The 11,763-nt window shown below is 29.3% G+C and overlaps 1 protein-coding gene across 1 annotated transcript; it reads left to right on the top strand.

Annotated features, from left to right (window-relative positions):
* Nucleotides 1-1,424: 1,424 nt before the first annotated feature.
* On the top strand, nt 1,425-2,256 carry LOC106333039 (nuclear transcription factor Y subunit B-5-like). Its single transcript, XM_013771522.1, has one exon. The coding sequence runs from the start codon at nt 1,562-1,564 to the stop codon at nt 2,033-2,035; it is 474 nt and encodes a 157-aa protein (XP_013626976.1). The 5' UTR covers nt 1,425-1,561; the 3' UTR covers nt 2,036-2,256.
* Nucleotides 2,257-11,763: the final 9,507 nt, after the last annotated feature.

The raw sequence follows: 11,763 nt of genomic DNA, 5'->3' as shown, positions 1-11,763 counted from the left end.
AGGCGGCTCGGCCGACCAATAAATAATAAACAGGTTATAAGGCGGCTCGGCCGACCATTAAATTAATTAAATTACTAATAAATAATATATGCGGTATTCCGGCCATTATAACATGATATAAATAATAGTAGAGGCGGTTTACCGACCATTTTAACAGGGTATAAATGATACAAATAAATTTTACCGAATCGCAGAGTGATCGTGCTGATAACGTGTTATGAAAAGAACTGGAATTTTATTATATCGCAGGAATTTAAATAAAGCAAAATTTTATACCCGCAGATAGGAGATAACACTGATAACAATAGAGAATTTGTTATTAAGAAGGAGAAGAGATGGTATAATCGTGTTTTTCAAATGATCGAAAAACTTCGTATTTATAGAAGAAAAATCACTGTGCAAATAGTGACAGTGGGACCCACATCTTTTATTATTTCAACATATGTGTGCGCCTTTTTGTTTGAAATTAAATTTTCGTAACAATAATATATATTTTGTTGGGCAAAAACATAAAGCTACTTATATAAAACTCACTAGATCTCGATCCGCGCAAACGCGCGAGTTTTTATTTTCATTTATTTTTATATAAATATTTTGTTTTCAATTTTAAATTGGTATATATTATAATATATATGTGTCTATCAATTTTTAAAACATTATAAGTTTACTGTATATTTTTTTCATTGAATAGATTGTTTCAAACTTTCACATGTATTTGTATCTTTTTCTATATATATATTTTTATGGATTATTATTTCATTATTAAAATTGTAACTATATATATAAAGATTAGTAAAATATTATTTTATTGTCATATTCAAAGATATTGTAACATTTCACAAATTTAGAAAGTTTTTAAAAAATTAAACTTTTCGCTTCTTAGATTTATATTTTCGAGTAAATAATTAAACATTTAGTTTTTGTTTAATTTTTTAAATAAACTATATAGTTTTAAAATTGTTTTCATTGGTTTAAAGTAGTAAATATTAATCATTGTTAGATAATATGATTTTTGTTATTTTAAAAAAAAAAATCTTTATAATTTTAAAAGTTAACATCGACAAATATTTAAATATTTAGCATATAGAGGTATAGTATTACAGCATTAAATTATATCTATTTAATTTATAGTATCTATAAATCCAATGGATCATCTATTGTTTAAATACAGTTAATGATAGCCCAATATAAATTTCTGATAGGCCCAAAATTTAAATCATAACATTAGATATTAAATGTAATATACTTTTCTAGGAATAGGTCTATTAGGTCAATTTAAAAAAAAAAAATCACACATGAATCAAAGTTGTTACTTCTGTTTTAATATATAAGATTTTTATTAATCAGCTCCATTATAAAGCTAATCTAACTACATAAATCTCTTTTAAAAACCGACTATTTTCAGATTCATACATTCAAAGATAAAGACCTTTACTCTCCTTCTGTATTCTTTCTTTTATGCCATATTAGTGGGCGGATTATATAATTTTGTTTCAAATTTTCAGTGTCAGTAGTTGTTGTTATAATTTGTAACTATTTATCATCCGTTTTATAAGATTTGATGGCTGGGAACTATCCTTCGTTCGAAAATCCAATCCCTAGATTCAAAAATTACAACTTTGGGAGCAGCTCATCTCATCATCAAAATCATGATGGTTTAGCGGTGGAGGATCAACAAGAAGAAGAAAACATGATGATAAAAGAACAAGAGAGGCTACTTCCGATAGCAAACGTAGGAAGGATCATGAAGAACATTCTCCCACCAAACGCAAAGATCTCTAAAGAAGCAAAAGAGACTATACAAGAATGTGTGTCCGAGTTCATAAGCTTCGTCACTGGAGAAGCCTCCGATAAATGCCACAAAGAGAAGAGAAAGACCGTCAATGGAGACGATATCTGTTGGGCTATGGCAAATCTAGGGTTTGATGATTACGCCGAGCAACTCAAGAAGTACTTAAATCGTTACCGAGTTATTGAAGGTGAGAGAGCCAATCGTCATGGCAGGGGAGCTAAATTATCCTCACCGGATAATTAATTGGTCCGTGGCTGATTGTTTGATTTCCTTTTTATGTGATCTTGTTTAGTTCTTTGACAAGCATCTTCTACCATTATATATATGGCGATCTATTATATATCATATATAGTTCTACGGATATATAAATAAACATATATGATTATATATATAAGATGCATCTATGGTTTGAGGCTGTGAAGAAATATGTGTAGTTCTTCCTGATTTTGTTAATTTTCACAGTAAGCGTGCTTTTAAATTTTCTTTTGATTTTTTTTTGTCATCTTAAATTTTCTTTTGATAATCCATATATATGATCATATAATATTTTATCAATTCGGGTAAATTAATTGTGGATTATGGTCTCTGAATTCAGAAAATAAAGATCGGATCGGTGGTGTTGTCTATAATATATGCAGATGAAGGAATACCTCTCTCTCTCTCTCTCTCTCTCTCTCTCTCTCTCTCTCTCTCTCTCTCTTTCTCTCTCTTTTGCTTCAGTTGTTGTAGCAAATGACTTAGATTTAATTAGTTTTTGTCTGATATAAAATAAGTCTTAGCAGAACTGCGCAGTCTTGCCAGAACCCACCTAACGACTTTTACTGTGTGCTATCTTAGTATTTATATATACCGTCAATCATGAATGGAGAATTATAATGCAAAATCAAGTATGTAAGGTTCTTCTGGACAGTGAAAATATATAGCATGTGGTTGTGCTCTAGAGGAATCACACCATTTTTTTTGGGCAAACCATTCATTAGAATAAACTTGGAACGAAGTCATTACCATGGAGGAATCATACAATAAGATCAAAATTACGTATTAGAGAAATTTTCAAAATATAATGTTTTGACTGTGTAGAATTTGTATTTTTTTTTTTTAACACCACTCTGTAGAATTTGTATATATGCATATATATCAATCAATTTTGTCGATGAAAAAAACATTCGTCTTGTTCAGTGTTTGTATATATAAAGTCATCATTATCAGCATTTGCATACATATTTTCACATTTAACTAATCAACACTAAAATTCCATTCCGTACAGATATCGAAGTAGATTTAAATTTACTACTTCAGTATTGTTTTTTTAAACTAATAACTATTTAAACTTTTATAGATATGAACTTACTATAACTGTACCTCATTGTGTAAACAGTAAACAGTACAATAAATAATAATTAAAAATTGGTTAAATTGGATTATAAAGCGAGTGGTCCATAAATCTCGAACAATTCTCACTGGTTCTTCTTTTGATTTTTATAAGCCCTAGACTCCTAGACCATCCAAATAAAGAAAGTTATATATATATACTAGTGGTATTCCGGCGCGTACATATGTTTTTTCTTAAATGAATTTACAATTCATTTTATGGTCTTAGTAAAGAAAATATGTTCAAAAATATGAATATGAAAATATGTTGAAAGTGAATGATATCCAGCGACCGTAATGTATTACTTTGTTTTGAAGTTGATTAGTTCAAGGTGCAATATCATAAGTGGTTATGACTAATCGATTCGATAAAAATAGAATAAAAAATCGATAGTCGTAACAAAGTTAATTTAATTGGAATCTAAACATAAAGTAAAGTTGATGTTTTATTTAGAGAACATACTTATACTCTTTAGTACCATGTTGACAATATATGGAAGGAACGACATTTGAAGTTCTATTTTAGAGACTAATTTGAATTAAAACGTGTGTAATAAGCATAGGTGTTACCAGCGGGAAAGAACTGTTGTCAAAATGTTGATGTTTATATTTTTGTACGCCCGTTTGATTTGAGCTCGTTTGATTTGAGCGGCCTTGACTAAAATTGTTGATGATTTCGTAATATTATAGATGTTGCCCCTCGAATATTGGCTAGCACATGCGATGATATTTTCTTTGATTTTAAGAAGTTTTTTTAATGATTGATAATTGATGATTTGAATTCATTTTTTGAATTTTAATGAAGATAGCGATATTGAATTGGTATTACCAGTGACTAATTATGCTAAAAAATTATAAGTAAAGTCTGAATTTCTAAATTTTATTATTTGTTAAGGTGGACCCATTAAGTCTAAAAATGATATTTTTCCAACTCAACTCATTAGGGTAGAATGTGTAAAGTCTTAAACATTCTTAAAAAATTTCTTAAAAAATTCATTTATACATTGAGACAAAAAGAAGATAAATAATGTTATTCTAAAAGTTATTGTGTAACTCTTATGAAAATTGCATCATGCTGTAATTTTCATTACTTGTAATTGATATAATTTTGCTAAGTCAGAAATTTATCTGATATATTAGTTAAGGGAATCTTTTATAATAATTCTGAAATGAAAAAGATGTAAATTATCAATCAAATTATTAAATTATATTATTTTTATTCAGCTGATTAGACCATTATAATAACACAAAATTAATTTTTATTTCTTAGTACTATAGAAATAAATTGATTACATATTCATATATAATCATTTGTTTTATAGTTTATCTCCAACTGTAATACATATAATAATGTTCATTTCCCTAATGCGTTGGAATTTTACACATAAGTCTTAAAATCAATATTTAAATTTTCTTAATAATTAAAATTAATCTATACATTTTAATTTAACTGGGAGGAGACAGAGCCAACACCAATATACATCACATTTCCCCTTGATTGTATAATTCCTAATACTTCCTAGAACTTGTACTCAGACCGGGGCGACTTGGTAGGATGACTCCACCTTTCACGGCCATCTCCTTTGTATTCGCCACCTTTCAGGAGTAGTAGCGTCAAGAATTTGCATGGACAAAGCCATCTCAGACGATTAGTCATGTATGCTAAGTGCTAACCAGCTGATATACTATTTTATATTGAAAAATGTGAATAATATTGGAACAAATTACTTCTTTTTGTATGTGTGTGTCCTGTAACCAATAGCTTTCAGAATTTGGAGTTCGTATCATAAGAAATGAAGTGAAGATAATAGAAGATCCATGAGACCATCCCAGACATTTGGGATGAATTGATCACCAAGTTAAGTGTCCAACACTGTGTGTTAAACCAGCAAGTGATGGTTGCTCCACTGGTGTTGCATGATTATGGTTAAACTCTTATTCAAATGTATATTTCTTTTATTTTTGTTTCTTTAAACCTTGAGGCCTTTCCTGTAGTTCAGTACGTTTGGGTTACCTAAATAGTTAGTAACGTAAACTAACATTGATGCACTTGGATTTTACATTTAATTCCCACATAACTTTTGGATCCATTTGTAAGGCTCATTAAGACTGTCCAATTGACAAGCAGCCACAAAGTTTTGTAACCACAAAATCGTGTGTTACATAAAATGCTCAGGCAATCCCAAAATCCTTAGAACATCAAAGTCGCACTAACACAAAAACTTAATCGGCATCTACGTCTATAGTATCTGAAGACTAATTTGAGTTTTTAAGTGTTTCTCCTGCTCTCTGTAAACGTAGAGGAACTCAGCGGGTGCTCATAAACTCACCAGGTTTAACACCAGAAAGAAAAAAAACAGGTCGAGAAGGTAGCCTTGATTTACATCATTATCATTCAACAGTACTGGAATCAGTTCTCATCTCTTTAGTTCACCTTATACTTTCCAGTTTGACATTAGGAAACTACAGACTCACAAATCCAAATGTACAGCTGAAACATTTAATCACTGTCAACTCTCTTAAGAGATTGTCTACCAAGGATTCCCAAAAACTCTTTATGTAAATGTTGTGGAGTACCCTGCTACATATGTAAGAGGTGAAGGTATGGTTTCAGTTTCTGTATCATAAATATAAAAAAAACTTGATGAACTGTCTGCATCCATCTGTTGCAAATGAAAAGAATTTTGAGTCAAAAAGCTTTGTCTTCCAAGATAATTAGAAAACCATTTTCTCTTCTCTTTCATCAAACGCAGAGCCAGACCATTCCGCATCGACACACCTTTTGCCACAGAACTCGGTTTAGACAATAGAATCTTTAACAGACTCATACCAGGAGCTCTTACCACTGCAAAATGAAAGAATCAAAACAACAATTCAAGTCTCGTCTCGGACAAAAGTTTATGTAATTACTAACATAATATATTTATACCCAAACATTAGTCTTTTGGCTCCCAAATCCCAATCTTTCAAGATGGAGTGGTAAGAGAAAGAGGAATTAGGAAGATGGTTGAGTGTATGAGATTAGTCCACGTAAACAATATATGTAAAACACACAGAAACAAACCATTCTTTTTGTCTGACTGTGGTTGTATGATTAAGGAGGACGTCGATGGACTGGTGCCGGAAAATAAACCGTAAACGTAGATCCACCGTACTGCTCTGTTTTCAGTCTCTTTTACACGACCTCGATAGATGTTGCTTCTGTTCCGATCTCTCCTCCGTTTTCCAATCTCTTCCTCCACCTTCAGTTTTCCAATCTCTTCCTCCACCTTCAGTTTATGTCGTCGCGAGAGCTTGTCTGAATCTAGCATGTCCAGTTTTAGATCTACCGAGAAGAGATATAACCTTGACGACGTCAGTGACCGCTGTTATCTAAGAGGCTGAGCTGTATATAGAAGACCTTCCACCAGTTAGATATGAAGAGGTTGAACTGGAATTAATGCTACGGAGTGGGGCGAGTGAGATGAAGCATGTTAATGGTCGGATTAAAGAAGTAAATAAATGGAAACGGAAGGCGTTACAGAAAGTGAATCGGCGTCTGCTTCGTCGGAATGAAAAGAGCTCAGACCAAATAACCTACACTAAGTTTTGTGCTTAGAGACAAAAAAAACAATTGGGCCTGGACAAAATAACCTAATATAAGCCCAAATAGAAATTTATTTTGGAATAAACTATACGAAGCTCATAATGGTTGCGGAAGGATTATTGAGAATGGAAAAAAAATTGGTTTGTCGCTTTTTTTGAAGTGCCAGGTGTCCAAAAACCTCTCTAGGTGATTGATGAGGTGGATGCTTAAGAAGGCAGATAGTTTAACTTTATTATTAAAGATATCTAATTTATTAAAACTGAAGTATAATTGGAAATTAATCCTTAATTCACTACTTTAATTACATCTCGTGCCATCGTCATTAAGTGTAATTCTTTACTAAATAATTTGGCTTTCAAGTTTTTTACCAACCGGGCTTTACCATCCCAACTCGAAGTCCACTATAATTAATCATTTCTTTGAACCTCAGACCAGGCTACAGCTCGGTTGAGTTTACCACCCTACTGCATTTTTTTCATTCCTGTGATATTTTAACATTATAAAATACATTCTGTAACTTAAAACACAAAAGCATTAACAAACCTATGTGTAATTAACATTAAGTACATTTAGCATAAAAATGCATATTATATATGTGACTCAGTTTACATCCAGTTTGTGAAATTTAGTTTCGGTTTAGTGTTAAGTTATAAAAATACGAACTTGCATGGAGTTTTATTTTACTAAGTGTACTGCATGTAATATCTTTGTAGTTACAAAATATTCCTCAAATCAATCAACTACCTTTTAACTTAACTTAACAAGAATCTAATTTTCAGCTACCACATTATCCACAAATATATCACGAATATTTATTTTCCATATAGTATCACATAGATAGAAAATAAATAATGAATTATATATGTGACTCAGTTTACATCCAGTTGTGAAATTTAGTTTCGGTTTAGTGTTAAGTTATAAAAATACGAACTTGCATGGAGTTTTACTTTACTAAGTGTACTGCGTGTAATATCTTTGTAGTTACAAAATATTCCTCAAATCAATCAACTACCTTTTAACTTAACTTAACAAGAATCTAATTTTCAGCTACCACATTATCCACAAATATATCACGAATATTTATTTTCCATATAGTATCACATAGATAGAAAATAAATAATGAATTATATATGTGACTCAGTTTACATCCAGTTGTGAAATTTAGTTTCGGTTTAGTGTTAAGTTATAAAAATACGAACTTGCATGGAGTTTTACTTTACTAAGTGTACTGCGTGTAATATCTTTGTAGTTACAAAATATTCCTCAAATCAATCAACTACCTTTTAACTTAACTTAACAAGAATCTAATTTTCAGCTACCACATTATCCACAAATATATCACGAATATTTATTTTCCATATAGTATCACATAGATAGAAAATAAATAATGAATAATTCAAAGAGTTATGTTCGCTTTTTATGATATTATTCTCCATTAAAAGAGAAGTACAATTTTATATACCATAAAAAATCATACTAGATCTCTTTCATAAATATATTTTTCATATTATAATTTACTTAAATACTTTTATTTTAAATATATAAATTAATTATAATAAATATATACATTAATATAAATAACATATAATTTGATAAAATCTATTCTATTAAAAATGAAGTACAAAATAATAGTTGCTTAATTTTAAGTGATTTCTTACATATTTTCATTCCTTTTAGACTAATTCTAACCATTTTAATTTATTATATTTTCTAATTAATTCGATTTATTACAAAATTGCAAAATATAACTATTATATCTTTTACATTTCTTTTTTTTCACTTTTCCAAACTACTTTATTAATTTCATTTACTATAATTTGACATAATTTATTTTATATATCAACCATAATAATTTCATAGATTTGAATGAAGTTATTCCATTTTGTGACAAAAATTCAAACCGGTTAACAAATAATTTTTTTATGTGTTTACATAATTAGTTAGGCAAGAATATTCAGAGTACATATCAGTTTTTGAGTATTGATTTTAGATTTTAAAATAAAACTCTGTTTAGATATAATAAAGTTTTTAGGTTCAAATCAGATTCTTACAGGTCCTTGTAGGTTCATAGGAACCTAATATTAGACAAATAATCCATATGTTTAAAAAGTCACTAAACAATTTATAAAAATAAAAACTAACTTCCGTGCGTGCACGCGGTTCAAGCTCTAGTACATAATTAACTAGGAGAAGCCCGCCCTCCGGGCAGGATATGATATTTTGTCAATACTATTTTTGTAACTTTATTTCTAAATTTAAGGGATTGTGTTCATCTTTGATTCATACCAGTTTTTCATTTGATTCTTTTACTATTGGTGTAATTGAGAGCCAAGGAAAAGAACAATCAGCTAAATCAAATTTGTGTAGCATCAAAAGAGAAAAATATCCACGTTCATTTCTAATTAGCTGACACAAAATCAAGCAGAAATTACAAACCATATAATAATTTGTGAGAAAAAATCAAAGAAATATGTAGTCTACATGAAATTAAGAGTCACGCTAAGATACGTATATTGTCAACATAAAGTACATGTTTAAAGTATTTTTTTCATGCTATGGAAATTGATCCAAGGTGATGCATAGTCCATAAAAACAGAGCAACAGTGTTTAATATTTGATTAATGAAACTTTTTTCTGAAAAAATTTATTAATGAACACATAGTGGAAATTTAAATTCTAGTTCATTTTTATTAATTTTTTATATTCACATTATAAATTTAATTAATATTGATTTTGTTATATTTTTATTATATGTTCTAATTCATAACTTGTTACAAACACATTTCCATACTTTTTAATTTTTCTTTTGATATTTTATATGTGAAATAAAGATAATTTTTAAATATTTTACTATATTTTTTACAATATGAATTGTTCTAGTATTTCCAGTAGTTATATATAATCATATAGTAAAAATAATTAAATATTGACGCATCTGGTCGAATCGTTGACCCGGTAATCCAGAAAATAGTCCAGTTCAATGTTCAATTGGGAATTAAAAACATTGCATAGAACTTTTACTATCTCCATTATTCTGATTTTTTCGAACCCAATGTGATCGTAAACAACTAAACATAAGCATAGTAGTTAATCACATTTGTTTGATTGTGTTTTATTACTTAGTTAGATGTAACTTAGATCACATGCTAACTGTAGATTACTCATAATGTTTCACCACTTATACAGAAAAAAAATACATTTTCTAAAAAATAGGAAAATGAGTTGTTTTTTTATTTTTCTGATTTAGCCATTTTTCCCGAGACAAATCATTTTTATTTTATTTTGGAAGGAAGTAAGGACACTACGCGCAGAATTTGGTTTATATGTGTTCTATGTAACTATATAATTGTATATTTTCATTGTATGTATTTTATGTTAGCTTTTTTTTTAAAGTAGTATATTTTGATGTTTTTGTTCTTAAATAATATTTGGGTTTGTATGGAATATGCTTAAGGTGTGTGTGGTTTTCTTGTTGTATTTTTTTATAATTAGTAATCCATAATTTATTGGTTAATTATGGATTGTTCTAATTTGGGTTCTTAAGTATGTGGGCATATATATTCAGCACTCGGCTCAACCCCTAGTTTCAGTGAACATATAAGCTGCAGACTGAACACTTATAAATTTATTTAAAATATCTTTGGTTGGAAGTAAAGTGTGCATTACGGTTTGGTATGTCTTTTTTTAAAAAAAAGGTTGTTCATTACTGTTTTAAAGGAGCTTAAGTTTTTTCTTTTTTAATTTGAAGCATAAGGACAACGCATGTGGGCGAAGAGAATTTATTTGTTGAAATGAGAATGTAACATTTGGTGGTAAAGTGTAAAAATAGAAAACCAATTATAAAAAAAACAGTGATAAACGGAATGTAGTATTTATAGTTCTGACGGGTTCGAATGTGAAAAGAGAGTGAATTAGCAGGCATTGCAATGGCTTAATTGTTTTCTTGTTTACCTAAGGAGTCACTGAAGTTAATTAATTCCACGGTTATAGTTTAACAATTAGCAAATAAGAAGATATACAAACTTGTCTCTTACGCAACTAATGTTGTTTTTGTTTCATCATATGATTTAAACGATCCCTAGAAAAAACCTTTGTAATATAACAATAGATGGGAGAATTATACCGAATCAATATGGGGCTGATACTAAAGTTGTATTCAAAAACGTTTGCTTAATGTTGAATAAGCAGGCACTGCAATGCCTATTTTTTTTTTTTACATTAGGTTATCGAAGTTAATTAACTCCACAGTTATAGTTTAACTATTAGGAAATGCGAAGAAATACAAACTTGTCTTCTACACTACGAACTAGATGATAATCCGCGCCCTGCGCGGAATGAGAAGATTTAAAGAGATTTTTGAATCAATAGGTATTAGAAAGTTAATAATCTTAGAAAGAAATATTACATGTTATATAATAAGGGAGATTCAACGAAATTGTGTATGTCTATATAAATTAAGCTTGGATTTAAAAAAAAAACTTGTGTATTTGTTTTGTTTAATTGAAGTATATTTCGTGGAAATGAATCAATAAGAGTAAGAAAAAACTTATATAAAATAAATTATGAAGTAAAGATAAAAACGAAACAAAAGCAATAAAAGCATAAACTAAATTATAAATATAAAATAAAACGAAACACAAGCAAAATAATACTAAAATATGAAAGAAACAAAATATAATATAGGATACTACTTTATAATGAGGTTTAAGGATACTAGAAAGAAGCCTCTAAGAGTGAAGATTTTTCCACCAAAGCCATTGCAATTTAAGAAAAGTTCTCATAGACCCTTAGGTTGAAGATTATACCTCCAAAACCACCAGGATGCAAGCTCGTTCCTGTTCAGTAGAGTGTGTCAGTATTAGTCTTTGTTGCTTGATTGATATGGTGTAGATCAACTTAATTAGACATTTATACAAGTTGTAAGGGTTTAATTTGTCAAAATGTATTATATGGCCACAAACACATTTTAGAATTAAAAAAAGTAATTTCCATTACCAAATTCGGCCAATATTAA

This window comes from Brassica oleracea, chromosome C3 (assembly GCF_000695525.1).
Source record: "Brassica oleracea var. oleracea cultivar TO1000 chromosome C3, BOL, whole genome shotgun sequence".
Taxonomy (NCBI): domain Eukaryota; kingdom Viridiplantae; phylum Streptophyta; class Magnoliopsida; order Brassicales; family Brassicaceae; genus Brassica; species Brassica oleracea.
This window is presented reverse-complemented; position numbering and strand designations above follow the sequence as displayed.

Excerpts from the sequence above, each read along its gene's own strand:
- LOC106333039 (XM_013771522.1), top strand. The coding sequence starts at position 1,562 with ATGGCTGGGAACTATCCTTCGTTCGAAAATCCAATCCCTAGATTCAAA.